General features: G+C 48.2%; 1 protein-coding gene across 7 annotated transcripts in view; it reads left to right on the forward strand.

Moving 5' to 3' along the window:
• SPICE1 (spindle and centriole associated protein 1) overlaps nt 1-20,799 on the forward strand; it is a 591,766-nt gene that overhangs the window by 353,495 nt on the left and 217,472 nt on the right. For all 7 annotated transcript variants that reach the window (XR_013599733.1, XM_078656677.1, XM_078656679.1 and 4 more), the window contains one exon: nt 9,840-10,181. Coding sequence is in view for 6 of the 7 variants with exons in the window: in XM_078656677.1 (XP_078512803.1) it covers nt 9,840-10,181 (342 nt within the window). In the remaining variant the exon portion in view is untranslated. The remainder of the gene's footprint in view (nt 1-9,839; nt 10,182-20,799) is intronic.

Consider the following 20,799-nt stretch of genomic DNA (forward strand, 5'->3'; position numbering starts at 1 on the left):
CTGGTTGTTGAAGGCGGGCTCGCCCCAGACAGTCGTCAGCCACCTCCAGACTACGGCCGACCTCCTGCACCAGCTGGGGTTCTCCATCAGTGTGCCGAAGTCTCACCTGTGCCCCTCCCAGAAGCTCCTCTTCATCGGAGCGGTTCTAGACTTGGCGCAGTTTCGGGTTTATCCTCCCGAACAGCGGGTTCGGGATATTCAGGCTCTGATTCGGATCTTTCAGCCGCTATCCCAAGTCTCGGTCAGGTTGACGCTGCGGCTTCTGGGGCTGATGGCCTCCTGCATCCTTCTGGTGCATCACGCCAGGTGGCGGATGCGGGCTCTGCAGTGGGACCTGAAGTTTTAGTGGGCCCAGCATCAAGGCAACTTGTCCGACCATGTGTTGATCTCGGACGGCACTGCAAGACAGTTGCAGTGGTGGCTCGAGGACCGCGATTGGGTCAGCAGCAGATCCCTCTCCCTTCCCCAACCGGAGCACGTAGTTGTGACGGACGCGTCTCTCCAGGGCTGGGGTGGCCACATGGGAGAGGCGGAGTCCCGGCTCCACATCAACCTTCTGGAGCTGCGGGCAAACCGGCTTGCACTGAAGGCATTCCTCCCCTCTGTCCAGGGGAGTGTAGTGCAGGTGTTCTCGGACAACACCACCGCCATGTGGTACTGCAACAAACAGGGTGGGGTGGGGTCGTGGACCCTATGCCAGGAGGCTCTGCGTCTCTGGCAGTGGCTGGAACATCAGGGCGTGACCCTGGTGGTTCAACACCTGGCAGGTTCCCTGAACGCCAGGGCGGACAAACTCAGCCGTCGGTGCATGATGGGTCACGAATAGCGTCTGAACTCAGACGTGGCGCAAGGCCTCTTTCAGCAGTGGGGTGAGCCTTGGTTAGATCTATTCGCTACCGAAGAGAACCCGCAATGTCATCAGTTCTGCGCGTTGGAATTTCCAATGCGGCATTCGCTCGGCGACGCTTTTTGTCGCGAGTGGAGCTGCAGTCTGTTGTACGCCTTTCCGCCTATACCACTTCTGCCCAGAGTGCTGAAGAAGATCAGGCGCGACCGGGCCCAATTTATCCTTGTGGCTCCGGACTGGGCACGAAGATACTGGTATCCCGAGCTACTCAGCATGTCAGTCGATCCCCCGATTCGTCTGCCTCTTCAGGCGGACCTTCTGTCGCAGCAGCAGGGAACGGTCCTCCACCCGAACCTGTTCAGCCTCCACCTCCATGCGTGGAGATTGAGTGGCGACAGTTGAGGCCATTTGACTTGCCTCCTGAAGTCTGTGATGTGATAATGGCAGCCAGGCGTCCCTCCACAAAAACGGTATACGCCTGCAGGTGGAACTGATTTGTGGCATGGTGCACAGCAAAGGCTGTGGATCCACTCTCTGACCCTCTTTCTGAGGTTCTCCTCTTTCTTCTCTCTTGCCAAGCAGGGCTCTGCTCTGGGCACTATCAAGGGCTATCTTTCTGCCATTTCCTCCTTCTTAAGGCTCCCTGATCAGCCCTCTTTGTTCACGTCCCCAGTTGTAAATAGGTTTTTCAAGGGCATCACTCATATGTTCCCTCCTGTTCCTTTCGTGATGCCTCAGTGGGACTTGAACCTTGTTCTTACTTTTCTGATGTGCGCTCCCTTCGAGCCACTTCATAACTGTCCTCTTCGTATTCTTACCCTTGAGACTGCATTCCTGGTTGCCATCACCTCTGCCAGGAGAGTGAGTGAGTGAGATCCAGGCACTCTCTTCTAATCCTCCTTTCTGTTTATCCGGACAAGGTTGTGTAGTGTACACGTCCCTCTTTGCTGCCCAAGGTAGTCACAGCCTTCCACATCGGGCAGTCTATTACCTTGCCCACCTTCTTTCCGCCTCCGCATCCCTCGAAAGAGGAAGAGAGTCTCCTCCGTCTGGACCCAAAACTTGCGCTCTCCTTCTACCTTGATCGCACACGTCAGTTCCTGGTGGATGACCAACTCTTTGTTGGTTACGTGGGCGCGAAGAAGGGACAGGCGGTGCACAAACGGACCATCTCTTGCTGAGTCATGATATGCATCAAGGCATGCTACTCCTTGGCTAAAAAGGAGACTCCTGTTGGGCTGAGGGCCCCTTCCACTCGGGCCCCGGGGCTACAACTGCCCGGGGAGTCCCCTTGCAGGACATCTGTCCGGCAGCTACGTGGGCCTCGCTGCACACGTTTTCAAGACACTACTGCCAAGTCCGGAGAGATGGCTTTTTCGGCCTTTCTGTTCTCCAGGACTTTCTGGTGTGATTATTGGTTCGCAGACCCACCACCGGGGTTGCTGGGGTATCTATTCTAAGGTAAGGAATCTAATACTAACCTGTTTCTTTCAGATGCACAAGTTACTTACCTTCGGTAACTATATAACTGTAAGAATTAGAACTGTTAGTATTAGATTCCTTACCAACCCACCCATCCTCTCCATTCTGCGAACCGATATCTAGGGTTAAGGTCATCCCTTTCAGGGCCCTAGTTTCATGGCACCGGTGTTAGTTTTTATAATATATCGTTACCGAAGGTAAGTAACTTGTGCATCACTGCTGCGCATCACTGCTGCACTGTGAGGGCCAAGGCAGTCTCAAATAAAACGCACATGGGCGCCCCACTGCCCTGTCAGTTTTGTAGTCCGCGAGTGAAGTGACACCCCCTCTGCTGCCATATGAGGAAGACCCCTGTACAGTGATTCGCATTCACTGCAGCAGTGACGGAGGCAAGGGATAGGTGCAGTACAGTGCTGGTGCCAGGGTGAAGTGCAGTAGCGTCACTGCAGTAAAAAGAGAGGCAAGGTGCAGTGCAGTGAGGGACACCGTGTGCGATGCATTCTTCTCCACTGCAGCAGTGAGGGAGGCGAGGGATGGTGCTGTGCAGTGTAAGCTACTTAGTTCTTCATTGTCATCTGTTTGGTAGTTAGGGAAAATGTACGTGGATACCTTATTGCAGGGGTGTCGTGTGTACGACAGAAAGCCACACCTGCAAAACTTTCTGGCTACCCACTGAATATTTAAACTAGTTTTATTTAGATTAAATGTATATACCTTTGTCGTGTCTAAATCTAGAAAACCTGTTACAGGGAAGTCTTCCTGGTACTAAGTTAGCAACCCCTGCCTTATTGGGTCGATACTATGCAGAATTGCTGTGTAGCCGACAAATAGCCTGCTCTGAATGGGTACACAATGGATTATGGGCCCCAAAAAGAGTCTCAACTAGCTTACCCTGCAATAGGTCTCGCATTTATGCGAGTTTGAACTATTGGTATTGCAAATAACAATGCCTTTTTTTTTGTTTTTGTTTTCAAAACATAAATAAAAGGCATTGTCATTGACAATGCCAATAGCTTAAACTTACGTTAATGCGAGACCTATTGCATTGCAAAGGCTTGTTTCCTGTTGTAATGGTAGTGCATTAAATGCGTCAAGTGCCAAAGCTCTTAATCTTAGTTGCAACTACATACACGAGACAGTTATGATACTCTAACATGCTCGAAATATCCATAAAGCTACCCTGCGAACTCATCATTTGCCCAAACTTGTTTATAATGCAAAATGAGCAAGTTCTCCATCCCAATCCATAGTTACTTAGTCTAACAATTTGGTTCTTGAAGTAATAGATTTGATACGTTAACTTACGATCATGGTGTTGACCATCCTTGAGGAAGGACAGGGCCCCACAGCAAGTATGTGTTATACAGCAAAGAGGAAATGATTTGTTCATCGCTGTAAACAAACCTCAGTATATCCACTAGCACTAGCTCTAAAAGTGTCACACAGATGATAATTCTTTGATCTTTTGACAATACTGGACTAGGCTGCACTTCAATTTGAAGTCAGTTTTCAACAGGAACAGCCTACTTAAAAAAACAGATAATTGATTTAAATTTTATTTTAGAGTTTTATATAGCAGTGCAAGACCCAAGGGTATCAGAGCGCCTTGCAGGCAAAGACACAGGCAAAAGAATCATAGACAATAGCCAAGGTTGAGTTGGGGAGTATAGGTTATACATAAAAGACTCGGTGGGGGTCAGGATTATAGTAGTTTGTGAAGGGTAACACAGGATAAAGGCAGAAAGAAGTCCTGTTGGAATTCGCGGTGTGGAAGTGTTTTGGATTTTTTATAATTTTGGTGTCATTTTAAAGATAAAAATATTTCTTATTTTTTATAAATTGGTGTGGTATTTTTATTCTGTGTTGCATCTTATTTATTTAATGTATTGGTGTATAAATTGGTGTGGGATTTTTATTCTGTGTTGCGTCTTATTTATTTAATGTATTGGTGTATTAAAATGCTTAATATACCCGTCTCCTGTGTTAAACCCGCCTGCTCGCAGCCAGCTACCAATGGTATCGCCAGAAGCTAATGTATTGAGATTTTGTCTGGACCTGTATATTGCGTGGGTGGCCTTATTACTAGTGGTAGGTGCAGACTTAGCCCTACCATTAGCCCATCCCCCAACAGTGAGCATTTGCATTCTCTTGACTTGAAATTTCTTTAGCTTTTCTGCTGACGATAATGTCAGTCATATGGAGAGGTGAGCTTCAACCTTTGTCAGATTCTCCTTCCTTTTGGAATGCAGGGGTATCTTTGACTGTCAAACATTTTCTTACCCAAGGTAGTTTCAGAATTTCTTATGTCTACAGTGATGTTGCTACCTGTCTCTGGTTAGCAGAGAAGGAGGGTGATCAGGAAAAAAACAATTTCTTGGTGGTTATTTTGATTGTGGCAAATAAACCATCACCAGTTGGTTTCAGAGCTCATTGCACGAGGGACCCTGCGCTTTATTTATTTTTTGGGGGAATCCATGTTTAGGATATGTCAATAACTAGCTTGTTTGATGGTTCACTCCTTTGTTAAACATTTTTTTTGTTGTATCTGACAATAAAAAAAATATTCTAGACTTGGTAAATCAGTTCTGTATTTGTTCCTTTTAAGAGTAAGACATAATTGACCAACCTCCTCTGTATGTCTTTGGAAGGGTTCACTTAAGGAATCTGCCAGGGTGAGGATCCATTCAAAGAACAAGTTACTTCCATCTGAAACATTTGTTTATGACTACAAGAGCTACAGCAGATTTCTTACAATCCCCCTGCCTCCAGTCCACTAAAATAAATTTGACTGTCTTTGGCCACCAACAATAATACTGTTCTTATCAACTAGGCTATTCTTCAGTAAACAATAGCTGTTCCACCTCTAGAGGGTGCAGAGGTCAATGATACAGAGCACAACATACCACAAAGGGCTCCATACTCCTCTTTGTTAATGGTCAAATCCAATGCTTACGACATCAGCAGCAGAACCTTGGAATTTGCTGAGGAAGAGAAGAGGAAGAGAAAAAATACTCATGGGCAACTGGTGCTGTAACTTATTTGTTACCTTCCTGGATCTCAGAATGATAAACAAGTTCCTCAAAAAAACAATCCACAGGTTCTTCACCCTGCAGAAAATCACCTGCCTAATGGAAGAAGGAGAATTTATAATTCCTTGGACCTTTAGGATGCGTGCATCCATTTACCCATTCATCTCAAGAACCCACTACAATTCACAGTATCCTTGGTTGGTCATTAATACTGATTCAAGGCTGATCTCCTTGAACTGAAATCTGCCTCTTGCACTTTCGCGTAGTCCCTGGCCTTCATCACCACTCAAGAAGCATCTACCGAATCAACTGGTCCTCATATGAACTATTGATGCAGCAGGCTGTCACTACAAATGCCTTTCAATACTTTTTCACGTTTCTAGGGCTCACTGGGAGCAGAAGTAAATGCTTCCAAAAGATACTCTTCCTGAGAGTGATCTCGGACACAGTGCATGGAAGTGTTTGTCATCTGACCTCCTAACAAAGCTGTTACCTATGTGCAAACAACTCTGCAAATGCACATCAGCAAATCTAAGAACCTACAGCTCCCTTCTACTACCCATATCATCCTGCATTCTGTTGCACATATGAAGTTATCTTCATATGTGGCACCTCCAACATCGGGGAATGCAAGGATCATGGGACAATGTTGTGATAATTTCTAACCTTCTCAAGCATGCTCTCCTTTAGTGCTGAATACCTCGGAGCTTGTTGGTTGAGGTGCCTTTCCGACATCTTGAGATTTGTCATGTGATGACAATGTATATATATCAATGGAAGGACAGTGGCTCATATGCAGAAGCTATCCACAGAATGTTTGTTGTTGAACAACCAAAAGGTGCAGGTCAGGGCCCTGGAATTGAGAACGATAATGGTAAAAATCTTGAGGCATTCCTGCTCAGCTTACAAGCGTAGTAGAGATGTTGCACTAGCTGCTTTAGAGGTTATAGCCAGGGAGCCACAAACCTTCCTACGATCCACACGTTTACTTTACCTGTCAGAAAAATGTGATGTCTCTTGTTCTGATGCATGCTGATACAATTACCAAAACTGTTTACTAATGAATACTTCTAACTGCAGATTCCTTACACAAGGTGTTTGACTGGATCCATAAGATGTTTCAGCATAGTTTCTGCGCAGCAGTAGATGTTATAATGCTCTTTGTTGACTCCGCTCTGCTTCAGATGTGACTGAAGCACTGTATAGGTGCCAGCAAACCTTTTTGACGTCTCTTCCTTTCTCTCCGTGCCTTCGTATGATGATCTGGGGCTAGCTCTTACTCTTTCTCGACCATTGACAATCTTTTCTCTGATAACATTTTCCAGTGTGCAAAGGAATATGTCCCCACCTAAAACTACAGGGTTTAATCCTTGTAGAGACTGTCACAAACAAATGACTGTGACAGATCCTCAAATAGGTGTTTGGGTTGGTCCACGGCTTCATGTCATGCGGGGAGTGTGCCTTGATGATCCTGAAGGTGATCAGGGACCGTAAAGCCAAGCTGTACTTTGCTGCGTGCTGTCGAAAGTCATGCAAAGGCTGTGTTTACTCCTAGTCTAGGACATGGACCTGCTCCTAGGGCCATACCCACAACAGGTCTTCGGCGCGTTCCAAGTCTTCGGGTAAGTCCTAGTCTAAAAAGAAACACTTGAAGTCTTAGTGGGCCTTGCCCAACCCTCACCACTCTCTGTCTGAGTGGCCTCTGGTCTCCGGCGGAGTCCAGGCTCCATATCAACCTTCTGGAGCTCCCGGCGATCCTACTTGCACTGAAGGCATTCCTTCCCTCTGTCAAGGGGAGAGTAGTGTAGGAGTTCACAGACAACGCCACCGCCATGTGGTACTGCAACAAGCAAGGCGGGTGGGGTTGTGGACCCTATGTCAGGAGGCTCTGCGTCTCTGGACATGGCTGGAACATCAAGGCATTTCCTTGGTGGTTTAACACCTGGCCGGTTCTTTAAACGCCAGGGCGGATTAACTCAGCCGCAGGTGCATGATGAATCACGAATGGCGTCTTCACTCAGAGGTGGCGCAAGGTCTCTTTCAACAGTCTTGGTTAGATCTATTCGCCACCGATGAGAACGCGCAATGTCAGCTGTTCTGCGTGTTGGAATTTCCAAGGCGACACTTGCTCGGCTGCCCTTTCCGTCCCAAGTGGAGTTGCGGTCTTTTTTTATGCCTTTCCGCCTATACCACTTCTACCCAGAGTGCTGAAGACGATCAGGCGTGACTGGGCCCAAGTCATTCTGGGGGCCCCGGACTGGGCTCGAAGAGTTTGGTATCCCGAGCTACTCAGTATGAGCGTGGATCCCCCGATCCGACTGCCTCTTTGGGAGGATCTTCTGTCGTAGCAGCAGGGGACGGTCCTCCACCCGAACCTGTCCAGCCTTCACCTCCTTGTGTGGAGATTGAGCAGCGACAGTTGATTCCATTTGACTTGCCTCCTGAAGTCTGTGATATCATTCTGGCATCCAGGCCTCCCTCCACTAAATCGGTATAAGCCTGCAGGTGGAACAAGTTTGTGGCATGGTGCGCAGCAAAGGCTGTAGATTCCCTTAAGGCCCCTCTTTCAGAAGTCCTTTTGTTCCTTCTTTCTTTGGCCCAACAGGTCTCTTCCATGGGCACTTAGAAGGGCTACCTTTCTGCAATTTCGGCCTTTCTCAGGCTCCCTGATCATCCCTCTCTTTCATCTCCCCTGTTGTAAGTATCTTTCTCAAAGGCATTACTCACCTTTTCCCTCCTATTCCGTTTGTGATTCCGCAGTGGGACTTGAATCTGGTTCTTACTTATTTGATGTGCGCCCCTTTTGAGCCGCGTCACAACTGTCCTCTTCATTTACTGACTTTAAAGACTGCTTTCCTAGTTGTCATCACCCCCGCTAGGCACGTGAGTGGGCTCCAGGCTCTTTCCTGTAAACCTACTTTTCTGTTCATCCGGACAAGGTTGTGCTCTGCACTCGTTCTTCCTTCTTGCCAAAGGTTGTTACTGCCTTCCACATCGGACAAACTATCACCCTGCCCACTTTCTTTCCGCCTCGGCACCTTTCAAGAGAGGAAGAGAGGCTCCAACGTCTGGACCCAAAACGTGCACTCTAATATTACCTGAATCGCTCACAACAGTTCCGGGTGGATGACTAGCTCTTTATTGGCTACGTAGGTGCCAAGAAAGGCCGGGCTCTGCACAAGAGGACTATCTTCCGCTGGGTCGTCTTGTGTATAAAAGCCTGTTACTCTCTGGCTAAAAAGGAACAACCTGTGGGGCTGTGCGCCCATTCTAACAGGTCGACAGCAGCTACTACTGCATTGGGACGTGTTGTCCCCCTGCAGGACATCAGTCAGGCAGCCACGTGGGCCTCGCTGCACACTTTCACTAAGCATTATTGCCTTGACAGCCAAGTGCGGAGAGACGGCTTCTTTGACCATTCTGTTCTCTGTGATTTTCTGGTGTGATCTTGGTTCGCAAACCCACCACCGGGGTTGGTATTGCTGGGGTATCTATTCTAAGGTAAGGAATCTATCACGAACATTTCTCTTTCAGATGCAAAAGTTACTTACATTCGATAGCGAAATATCTGTAAGAGACATTAGTTCATGATAGATTCCTTACCGCCCCACCCGTCCTCCCCGTTCTGCAAACTGATTTCTAGGGTTAAGGCCATCCCTTTCAGGGCCCTAGTTTCAATGCACCAGTGGTCAGTATCTTGCATGGCTCTGCGAACCTGGCGCGGAAAGTCGTGTACAGAACTGACGTCAGCGCGCGTGTGCAGCATCTAAATAGCTGCAGTGACGTCATCCCGGCGATCACGACGCCGACGACAGACCCAGAACACACAACTCCACCTTCCAACACGCAGGGGCACTGCTGACAAAAACTTTTCGGATCTAGTCTGACGCCTAGGGGTAATTCTAACGTAAGGAATCTATCACTAACTAATGTCTATTACAGATATATCGTTACCAAAGGTAAGTAACTTTTGCGTTAACACCCACATGTATTCTTTCTTGAAATACCTGCTTGGGTAATCAGCCTTGTAGTACTACAGCCCTCGGATGCACAGCTGTCAGGAAGATGTATTTTGCAGAATACTGATGCCACATCTATGTGCTTGCCTCCATTTTTGTGATGGTGTTCCTCCTTGCTTGTCGAGAGAGTGTTGTCACTGTAAAGAATGATAATTGTTGCAGAGATCGATGGAAACAAATGCTTGAGTGCCAAGTGGACTGCTTTCAGATCTGACATGTTGATGTGGCATTACTTTTATCCTTTGGCAACGTGACCGCAATCATACAAACTAACTTTATTGTCCATGAACAGGAGATTGCACGTTATCGATATATCACATAGGTACTGCTGAGTGAATACCTTTTGTTTGGAAATTACACGAGTAATTCACATAGTGTTAATTGTAAATGTTCTCCAGAGATCCTTTGTCTTATTCCTTCACTTGTTGAATAAATTATTATTTTGTATCTTTTGTTCTTTAGTGCTCCCTGATATCAATACACCTGTTTCTGAAAGGTCTGTGTTGCAAGCAGTTTCTGATGCCGGTGTCCATGTTTCCAGAACATCGATGTCAGAAGAGCCAATGGGAGATATTAAATCCCCTTTGGTGTTGGAGCCGAATCAGCATTCTCCAAAGACCAGCCTTCCTGAAGAATCAATTACATTTCCCGAAGCACCTCCCTCTCTTTCTAATGGACCACCTTCTCTTCCCAAAGCACCGACCAGCCTTTCTGAAGCTACTATAAATCTTGCCAGTTTGCCAGCTCATCTCTTTCAACCAGCTGTGATGTTATCTCCACCCAGGCAGAAAAACACACAAGAAGGTATTTTGCACCTGTTAAAAAATTATTTGAGTATGAATAACTTTTATGGTTTAAATTTGTATAATTGTTATAGCTTTATATACACTCTCAAGTAGCGAACTTTGTGAAATCTACTATCAGATAGATTGCAATCATAAAGCACAATATTTTCAAACAGACCCTATCCTCCACCCCAAACCCTCTCACCTTACTCCCTTGGTACTGATAGCAATATGACAATACAAAAAGAGAGTAGTCATAACAGTGTCATCAGTGGGGGCCTCTTTGTCTTTTGTAGGGGCAGGTGCTGTAAGACGTAGTAGTCGCAAGAGGCGAGGGCAGGTCAGTTCCCTAACTTCCTCAGACAGGATGGCCATGAATGGTTGCCACAAGGTTATATAAGAATTGCGATTGTCATATTCCCATGACTAGAGAATCTGTATTTCATTAGAGACACGGAGGCTGATATTATGCAATATCTTTTAATGCAGTCTTCAAGCAGCCGCATACATCACAATGCAAAGGTTCCATAAAAGAACATTGAAAGAAAATAAATGTCATGAGCTAACACAATCTGCCTCTTTTAAATGATGATAAACAATAAGTAAGTTGATAGGTGAGAAAAAGTTCTGAGATTTCGGTTTGAAGATCTTTAAAGCTTCTAAAGGATCCTAGTGGAGGCGTGAAGAAGGGAGTAACCAAACAAGTAAACCCCAGCGACGGTCAGTTATGAAGAAGGGTTACCTGAAAGAGAGAGAGCAGTAAATGTCTCCAGAACAACCAAGAATATAACAACTAGATAAATAAGAAAATAAGAGTTATTTCAAAAGCATCACAGGTAATAATATAAACAAATAAGTATTGAAGAGGAAATCACCAAACACTAGGGAATGGGATGGGAGGGATAATGTCGGCCTCCGTGTCTTTAATGAAATCCAGATTCTCTAGTCATGGTAATATGAGAATCGCAATTTCATTACAGAACGGAAGCTACATTATGCATGTTGGTAGCTTTGTAACACTACATTAGACATATGTTCGATAGGCTTGCAGTAGTGCAGTGCAAAGGTGCTAGCGTTCGACCAGTCGGCCGCTTTAAGAATGTCATCCAACTTACCTCCGGACCATAGAGATTTACTGGCCTTAGCACCTCTAACAGAATGAGCTTGAAATTTTGATAGATCAATATCTGCTAAGTTCCTGACAGATTTAACCCATCTAGCAATGGAAGTTGAGGTAATAGCTTTATGAGGTTGTAGCGTGGGCAAGAAGTGGACCGAGACAAGATAGTATGTGGCTTGCACCAGAGTTCCGTTTATTGAGTCTCTACAACAAAAATATGGAAACAAGGTATGCTCTTCCCAGACACTGCTAGGGGCTCTGTGCTTGCTTCTTCAGTACACAGGTTTGTGGGAGTTGAAGTCCGGTTCTTCCAGGGTTCTTGGGACGCCTTCGTGACTTGTGGTAGTCCTTCCCATCGCTAGGCTCGGTGATACTTTGCAGGGTTGTGCGACGGACCACAGGGAAGGAAAGAAAAACAAAGAAAAGAAACATCAGGAAGGGGTTTTCCTTCTTCTTTCTTACGCGGGTATGCGAGGGGGTGGGAAGTGTGGGAAAAGGCACCACCGTCACCAGTGTCAGCGCTCTTGCGGCGACTAGCGGCTTTAGGTTTAGTCACCCGTACCGCCCCCAGCCTTCCCCTCAAGTCGGGTCCCTCCCGGTAGCAGCCCGAGACTCCCCCGTACCTTGTTAAGGCACGACCCTTCTCCTGGGCCGTGGTGGGCTTCAGCGCGTTGCCAGCTAGGGTCTGGCTGCCCTTCTCTTCTCTTGTCCGTTCTCTCCTCTGGTGACGCAGATTCTTCGGTCCTGGCTGGTTCCGGGGTCTTCTGTTGCAGGTTGTTCCACGGCAGCACTTCGAATGTAGTCACCCGCTCCTCCCAAGCGGGTTCGAACGAACGAACGTCCTCTTCGGCGTCTTCCTTTTTCAGCCGGTCCGAACCACGTGACCCCGTCAGCTGACCGGCCCAGGCATGTGAATTAAAGGGGCCGCACTCCCTGGGGACATTCTGTAAACAGAGAACGGGAGAACAGTGAGGGGAAAAGTGCCCCGATCGTATGTCCATAGAGTCCGAGTCCTCACACACTCCTACCCCAGTTTGTTCACGTTCGGGGAACAAAGGAAGGCGGGAAAGAAAGTCAGCATTTCCATTGTCAGTTCCCTTCCGATGGACCACCTCAAAGGAAAACGGTTGGAGGGACAGGAACCATCTCAAAATTCGCGGATTGTTACCCTTGTTGCGACTCATCCATTGTAAGGGAGCATGATCGGTGTAAAGAAGGAAATGGGCCCCCTCCAGATAGTACCTTAGTTTTTCGATTGCCCACTTGATGGCCAGGCATTCCTTCTCTACTATAGGGTATTTCTGCTCCCGGGGAAAGAGTTTTCTACTAATGAAAAGGACTGGGTGTTCAACACCGTCCGATGACAACTGGGACAAAACCGCCCCTAGTCCATGTTCAGAAGCGTCTGTGTGTAACAGGAATGGTTTTGAAAAATCAGGAGACCTCAAAACGGGAGCAGAGGTTATGGCCTTTTTCAGATTCACGAATGCAGTAGTGGCACTCAAGCTGGGGTGTTGGAGGTCCTTATTTTTAACGTTTTTCTGTAGCAGGTCGGTTAGTGGAGCAGCCAATTCAGAATATTGTGGGATAAATCTCCTGTAATACCCCAGGAGTCCCAGGAATGCCCTAACCTCTTTCTTGGTTGATGGAAAAGGGGCCTCTACTATTGCTTTTACTTTCTCAGACTGTGGTTCGATAACCCCGTTTCCCAAAAGGAACCCGAGATATTTCACTTTCCTGAAGCCTGCTCTGGATTTTTTTGCATTGATGTGCAATCCTGCTGCTTGAAGGGACGTAAGAACCTGGGTACAATGTTCTAAATGGGTTTCCCAGTCAGGACTGAATATAACTATGTCATCAAGGTATGCGGAGGAGTACTCCTGATGCTGTTGCAATACCTTGTTCATTAGCCGTTGGAACGTGGCGGGTGCCCCGTGCAATCCAAAGGGTAAGACAGTAAATTCGTACAGGCCTGTAGGTGTAACAAAGGCAGTCTTTTCCTGGTCTTCTGGTTTGAGGGGCACCTGCCAATAGCCTTTTGTGAGGTCAAGGGTTGTAATGTATTGAGCCTCCCCCAGTTTCTCTATTAGCTCATCGACCCTAGGTATGGCATAAGAGTCACATTTTGAAATAGAATTTACCGCGCGGAAGTCAATGCAAAAGCGAACTGAGCCATCCGGCTTTGGTACGAGCACGATGGGAGAGGACCAGTCACTCTTGGATGGCTTTATGACACCCAGGTCTAGCATATTTTTAACCTCTTCTTCAATGGCTTTTCTCCTGGCAGCAGGAATGCAGTAGGGCTTCTGTTTTACAATCTTTCCTGCTTGTGTTTCTATGGCATGCTCAGCTAACTGGGTTTTTCCTGGTAAGTTGGAAAAAAGATGGGAAAAGGGTAACAGGGTCTCCTGAAGAGATTCACCCTGATCCTTCGTCAAGTCAGGATTGACAACCAACTCCTTCAGGGTGGTTTCACTCTGGGATGGTTTACTTATGTGTTGTACGTTTTGTGGGGGGGGGGGCCTAGCCACTGTTTGAGCAAATTTATGTGGTACGATTGGGTCTTCTTAGGCTTGATCTGTATCTTGTAGGATGTCAAACCTACTTTCTCTGTGACTTTATATGGGCCTTGCCACCCTGATCGTGTTTTCCCTAGGTTAGAAGGTAGGAGGAACAATACCCAATCTCCTACGTTGAGGTGGCGCCACTTCTTACCCTTGTTGTATATCGTTTGTTGTTGTCTTTGGGCTTTCTCTAGATTGGAATCAGCAAACTCCCTTAGTTTATGAAGTCGTGAGTGGAGGTTCTGTGTATACTCGAGGAAATTTTTGGTATCCTCTTCTCTCTCTTGTTCCCATACCTCCTTAGTGATCTCCAAAAGGCTCCGAGGTTCCCTCCCATAAAGGAGTTGGAATGGGGAGCACCCTAAACTGGCTTGCTCCTGACTTCGAATCACATACAAGGCTAGAGGAAGTAGATGATCCCATTCTTTACCCTCAACGGTTAGAAGCTTCTTCAGTGTCAGTTTCAAAGTGGCGTTATACCGCTCACAGAGGCCATCCGTCTGGGGATGATACACAGACGTTTTGATATGAGAAATATCTAAAGACTTACAGATTTGTCCCATTAGCTTAGAGACAAAGGGAGTGCCCTGATCGGTCAGTATTTCCCGAGGGAAACCAACCCCAGAGAAGAGCTCTAGGAGTTTCTCAGATATGTTGCGGGTTGTGGGAGTGCGTAAAGGAAAGGCCTCTGGATATCTCGTGGCATAGTCGACCACAACTAGAGCATAGATGTGACCCTTTTTGGTACGTGGCAATGGACCAATGAGATCCATACCGATCCTTTCGAACGGGTTACCCACAATCGGCAATGGTTGTAACGGAACTGCCGGTGGCCTGTATGGGTTCTTTTTTTGGCAAATCTCGCACTCTTGGCAGAAACGAGTGACTTGCGAAAATATGCCAGGCCAATAAAAATTTCGTAATAACATTTGCATCGTCTTTTGGGCCCCTCTGTGCCCCGCGAGCAGATGCGAATGAGCAAAAAAAAGAACCTGTTCTCGAAGGCTTGGGGCACCAATAACTGGGGATCATCCCCTTGTTTCCCTATGCGATATAACAGGTCGTTTTTTGTTTGGAAAGAAGGATAACTACTGGGTGTTTGTTGTACTTGAGCCCATGCTGATTGTAAGGTTGGGTCATTTTTCTGTGCATACTTGAAGCTTCGATCTATGACCCATGGGGCTTGGGTCAGAAGAGTAGGTACGGACGGGGAAGGGAGGTTCTGTAATTTATTTCTTAGCATTTTAAGGAAGGAGGGATTGTCTTGTCCAATTATCATCTGTTCAGGCAGACTAGGAACTACCCCGAGCCGGATACCGATAGTCTGCCCTTGGGGAAGAGTGACAGGGACTTGTATGACCGGATAAACCTTGATATCGCCGTGGACACACCTAACTGGTACAGATTCTTTTACCTTACTAGGGAGAGGTGACACAATGGACAGGAGAATGACTGACTGCTTACATCCTGAATCAAGCAACGCCCTCACTTGTACCCCCTTTACCTGGACACTTACGTGGAGACTGGGTCCTAATTCTGCGGAATATAGAATGGAACGGGGTATACATCCGATATCCATCGGCTCTTCTGGTGGTTTCTTCTTGGGACAATGCCGTGCAATATGACCCCATTCTCCACACTCAAAACACTGTGGATTACGTTGGGGAGGTGGTTCTAAACGGGGTGTTCGTGACTTTCCTAAGTCTAGCGGGGCCTTTAGAGGTTTTCTTTCAGGTTTCACTGGGCCTCCCATTGGTTTCGTAGGTTTGTCCGGGTCCCATGGTAAGGCCCTGGGTTGTGCCCTATAAAACGTAGTGGCCATCTCTACTGCCTGTTCGGGACTTAGGTGTTTGTGTTGCTTCAGCCATCTTTGAATGGGGTATGGTAGGGCCTCTAAGAACTGCTCTAAATAAATCATGTCCATTATTTCATCTTTTGTTTGTGAACTGGGTCTTAGCCACTTATCCGCTGCTGCTTTTAGCTTAAAATACAGAGTTTTTGGGTTTATCGGATGTGGTGCCACGTTCTTTCCTGAACCAAACCCTATATGCCTCCGCATCCATACCCATATGATCCAATATGAGGTCTTTTATCTGTGCATACGGGGTATTGCCATTAGGATTAGCCACCTGGTAGGCGGCTTGTGCTTCTCCAGTAAGAAGGGGCTCTAGGAAGAAAGGCCACTTAGCCTCAGGCCACCCAGATGCCCTTGCTGCCCTTTCGAAGTTGAGGAGGAAGGCATCCGGGTCCTCTCCTGTCACATACTTCTGGAGTGATATGTTTTCCCCGGTTCCTGCCCTTATCTGTAGTTGAGTGGTTAACTCCCGCCTGCCATCAGCTACTTTCTGCATGTGGTCTGCATGGTTAGCCAGACTATCTCTCATGAGGTCCCGGTCTGCTTGGGCAGAGGTCATCTGTTTTTCGACTGCCCATTCTAATTTTTCTTGCCCACGGATTAGTTGCTGGATTAAATTCTCCATCGTGAGGCGAACCAGATCCCACTTCTGACACCACGTGTAGCGTGGGCAAGAAGTGGACCGAGACAAGATAGGATGTGACTTGCACCAGGGTGCCGTTTATTGAGTCTCTACAACAAAAATATGGAAACAAGGTATGCTCTTCCCAGACACTGCTAGGGGCTCTGTACTTGCTTCTTCATTACAAGGGTTTGTGGGAGTTGTAGTCCGGTTCTTCAAGGGTTCTTGGGACGCCTTCGTGACTTGTGGTAGTCCTTCCCGTCGCTAGGCTCGGTGATACTTTGCAGGGTTGTGCGCCGGACAACAGGGAAGGAAAGAAAAACAAAGAAAAGAAACGTCAGGAAGGGGGTTTCCTTCTTCTTTCTTACGCGGGTATGCAAGGGGGCGGGAAGTGTGGGGAAAAGGCACCACCGTCACCAGTGTCAGCGCTCTTGCGGCGATTAGCGGCTTTAGGTTTAGTCACCCGTACCGCCCCCAGCCTTCCACTCAAGTCGGGTCCCTCCCGGAAGCAGCCCGAGACGCCCCCGTACCTTGTTAAGCCACGACCCTTCTCCTGGGCCTTGGCGGGCTTCAGCGTGTTGCCAGCTAGGGTCTGGCTGCCCTTCTCTTCTCTTGTCCGTTCTCTCCTCTGGTGACGCAGATTCTTCGGTCCTGGCTGGTTCCGGGGTCATCTGTTGCAGGTTGTTCCACGGCAGCACTTCGAATGTAGTCACCAGCTCCTCCCAAGCGGGTTCGAACGAACGTCCTCTTCGGCGTCTTCCTTTTTCAGCCGGTCCGAACCACGTGACACCGTCAGCTGACCGGCCCAGGCATGTGAATTAAAAGGGGCCGCACTCCCCGGGGACATTCTGTAAACAGAGAACTGGAGAAAAGTGAGGGGAAAAGTGCCCCGATCGTGTGTCCATAGAGTCCGAGTCCTCACAGAGGTCTAACGAAGGAAATGAGAAGTTGTTTCCCATTTGCAGGACGAAGGTTAGACATGCTGTGATCGTATGCGCTCATGCGTTCAACCACACAAAGTTTTGGGCAAGGGTTGAAACGTGGATAGAAGATAGAATCAGACATGGTTTTGGTTCTATTATAAATATCGAATTTGACCCCAAAAATGTTATAAGATCTGTTAGAGATCTCCAGGGCTTTCACGTCAGAGACTCTACGACAGGAGATAAGACAAAGAAGAGTAGCAAGCTTGAAGGAAGATCCTTCTCCTACCTCGCCGCCAAGACCTGGAACGCTCTCCCTACCAACTTACGACAGACTCAGGACCTGCTGGCCTTCAGAAGACTTCTCAAGACCTGGCTCTTCGATCAGTAGCGACCTGGCTCTTCGATCAGCAGATCCTCCTCCCCCCAGCGCGCTTTAGAAATGCAATGATTGATTGAAGGAAAGGAATTTTCTATTCAGAAGTGAATTATCTGGCCAAGAATTGAAAAGGTCTAGGATTATGTTTACATCCCAGAGGGTATTGTGTTTTTGGGTTTTGGAGGGCTTCTTAGCCGAATACTTTTCATTACTCTGCAAACAATGGGATTATTACCTACCGTTTTCCCATTGAAGAGTATATGGCCAGCAGGATGGCCGATCTATAGCAGTTGATAGACATATGCCTTAAACCCTTATCAAATTGTTCGACCAGAAAGTTCACTACATCAACGATAGGTGCGTGTAGGGAATCCAAGTTATTTTCCAGGCACCAACAAACCCAGAATTTTCAAATGTTGTTGTATCTGTAGTGAGTGCCTGGGCCCCAAGACACTCTGAGGAGAGTTGCAGCTGATGACGAAAGTCCTGAGATTTCGTTGGATCTCCTGACACTTTCCAAGCAAGAAGGTTCAAACTCCCTGTTGATTAGGGGATGGAAATCTCTGTTTACATCTGTAAGGAGATTCTCTTGAGAAGGGATTAGGAAGGGGGATTGCATGCAAGTTCCAGAGTGGTGGGGAACCATGCGTGAGAGGGCCAGAATGGAGCTTTTCTTAGTGGCCTTTGAACTCCCTTTCTAACATGCTGGTGTAAAATTCAATGTCTGATCTGAAGATAACAAAATTGTTCATCTTCGGGAATGGAAAAGTCCGCCGGTAGAGTATCGAAGGGAATGGGACTATCCTGATGAAGAAAAATGCCCTATTACCCGACAACCGGCCTCCCGCGAGGCTGCTTGCGAGATGGACCCCAGACCCAGGGTGAAGGCCGGGTTATCCATCACTGAGGTCAGAGCGAGTGGTTAAGTTCCCTCTGAGAGTTTGAGTGTTTCACACCCTTAACAAGGAGCTTGTGACTGGGGATATGTATAGACTGGCGTCCCTCTATGTGTGAGAGGAAGAAACAGGACTTGCCCAAACGAGATCCCAGTGAGTTTGCGGTCCATGAAGAGCCACTGCTTTTCAGACTCTGCCCTGGACCACTCAACCAGGTAGCGAACCAGGGCCGCCTGATAGTAATGAAGAAGGCTCAGTATTCCCAGCCCCCCTTCAGCAGGTAGGCAGCAGCTCAGCTCCTTCCACTTACGTGGGTGCTTGCCCGCTCAGATAAAATGATGAAGCAACGCCTGAAAGGTGGCAATCGTGCCTGTCAGGGATGTCAAAGGGAGGGTCTGGAAGTGGAAAAGTATCCTGATGAAGATAGTCATCTTAAGCGCCGTAATGCGACCCAACAAAGACAATGGTAATGGGCCAAGTCACCCACACTTCCTTCAGCAGACCCTGATAATTAAGGATTTTCATTTTCTTTGATGTCAAGGCTAGCTGCACTCCCAGGTAGAGAATGTGTCTTAATGTGCGTTTAAGCCCGGTTTAAGGAAGCCAGCGTAGTTGGCGAGACTGATTAAGTTAAGGGCCTGCGACATGTGGAGATTCATGCAAAAACCTGAGGCCTCTCTAAACTCCTTCATCTCCTCCAGGAAGTGGGGCAGAATCTCCCTGGGGTCGTTTAACATCACCATGACATTGTCTGCGTATATAAACTGATAAGGTGTTCCTGACCCCCAAAGAGAACTCTCTTGATTCTAGGATGGCCTCTCACCCTCTGCGTGACCGACTCCAAATAGCGCACAAATAAGAGGGGCTACTCTGCCTCATGCCCCTTCTTATTGGAAAGCACGCGTAGCTTCACCCATTGACTCACACCGAGGCTTTCGTGATCCCGTAGTTTCTTAAGATCGAGTCGGAGTAGAGCCCCGGAGACCTGCAGGGTGCCGTGAAGTAGGAGCAGCCGTGATCGCCGGGTACCGCGACTGGAGAGGCGCAGTGGGAGGCTCTAGGACGGGGATCAGCGGCAGCCGGTGACCTTGAGGCCTTGCCTGACAATCGCGGAAATTAACGGCGAGGCTGAAAGAGGTACAGAGTGCCAGAGATAGACGGGCGACCAGAGGCAACCACAGCTGATTGAAGCCTAGTGTGGAAATCGGAGGGACCCCCTGAGCTGTGGATCTGCAGAACGGATGCGGCCGAGGGGGCTATATACGGGGATCCGCCATCTTGAGAGACCTGGTGGGGACGGTGGCCAGAACTGTCTAGCACTACACAGCTGCCCCACCCCAGGCGGTTCGTTCTTTAGCAACTGGGTCCCTTTGTGCCTCCTGTGCTTGACTGGTGAGACCCCTGCGCCGCAAGCTGAGGAAGGAATGTTGCGGCAAACCGAAGGTGTCAGCCCCCCTAATTGCAGGGGGAGCCATGGAGAGCTGTGGGTCGGAGTGAATTGAACGGCAGGAGGACATAGAGACCGCTCTGGGAAGCGGAGACTTGCGTGGCTCCTGGTGGGGTCTCCCTCCTCGGACGTCATGGAATAGGGCTGGGAGTGGGCCTGGCCGTTATTTCCGAAGTGTGTGAGACTTTTTCTGCTTCTCGCTGTGGGCTCAGAGGGGCAAACGCAGCAGGTGAAGGCAGTTGCGCGCCTAACCAGTATCGGACCTTAAGCAGGAGTACCCGGGCATTGGGGTGCGCAGGCCAAAGAAGGAGCCAAGCACCTACTAGTAATCCTGAAGACATAAGGCAGGGCAGAGACAGAGCGGTGGTGCTGCTCCACTGTGAGATGTGCACCCGGCAGAGATACCACGCGGGACGACGCCTGACCTAAAGATGGCGGCGCCCTAATGACATAGGCGCCGCTGACCACCCTGCGAGCTCCTGGGACCTGGTGGCATCTGGTCGGACCCGGGAGCAACAGCGCGACCATCAGTGTGCACCCATTCCTCTCTTATGAGGAACACACCCGACTGCGCTAAATCGTGGGCCGACTGCTTGGTTGCGGCGCCCTCAGGACATCGGTACCGCTGACTCTGCCTTTATGTGCCATCAATGCTGCGGCAGTCCTGGAGAAATGTGTCATGGGAGTGCTTTTGTGTGTGCGTCTGTGCGTGTATGAGGGGGTGTGTGCGCGTAATGGTGTGGACATGTATTTTGGTGTTTATGTATTAGATCATATGATTCTATGTGTGCTTGTGTTTGTGCGCGAAGATGTTTCTTTATGTGTGCTTAT

The sequence above is a fragment of the Lissotriton helveticus genome, chromosome 8 (assembly GCF_964261635.1).
Source record: "Lissotriton helveticus chromosome 8, aLisHel1.1, whole genome shotgun sequence".
NCBI classification, from domain to species: Eukaryota; Metazoa; Chordata; class Amphibia; order Caudata; family Salamandridae; genus Lissotriton; species Lissotriton helveticus.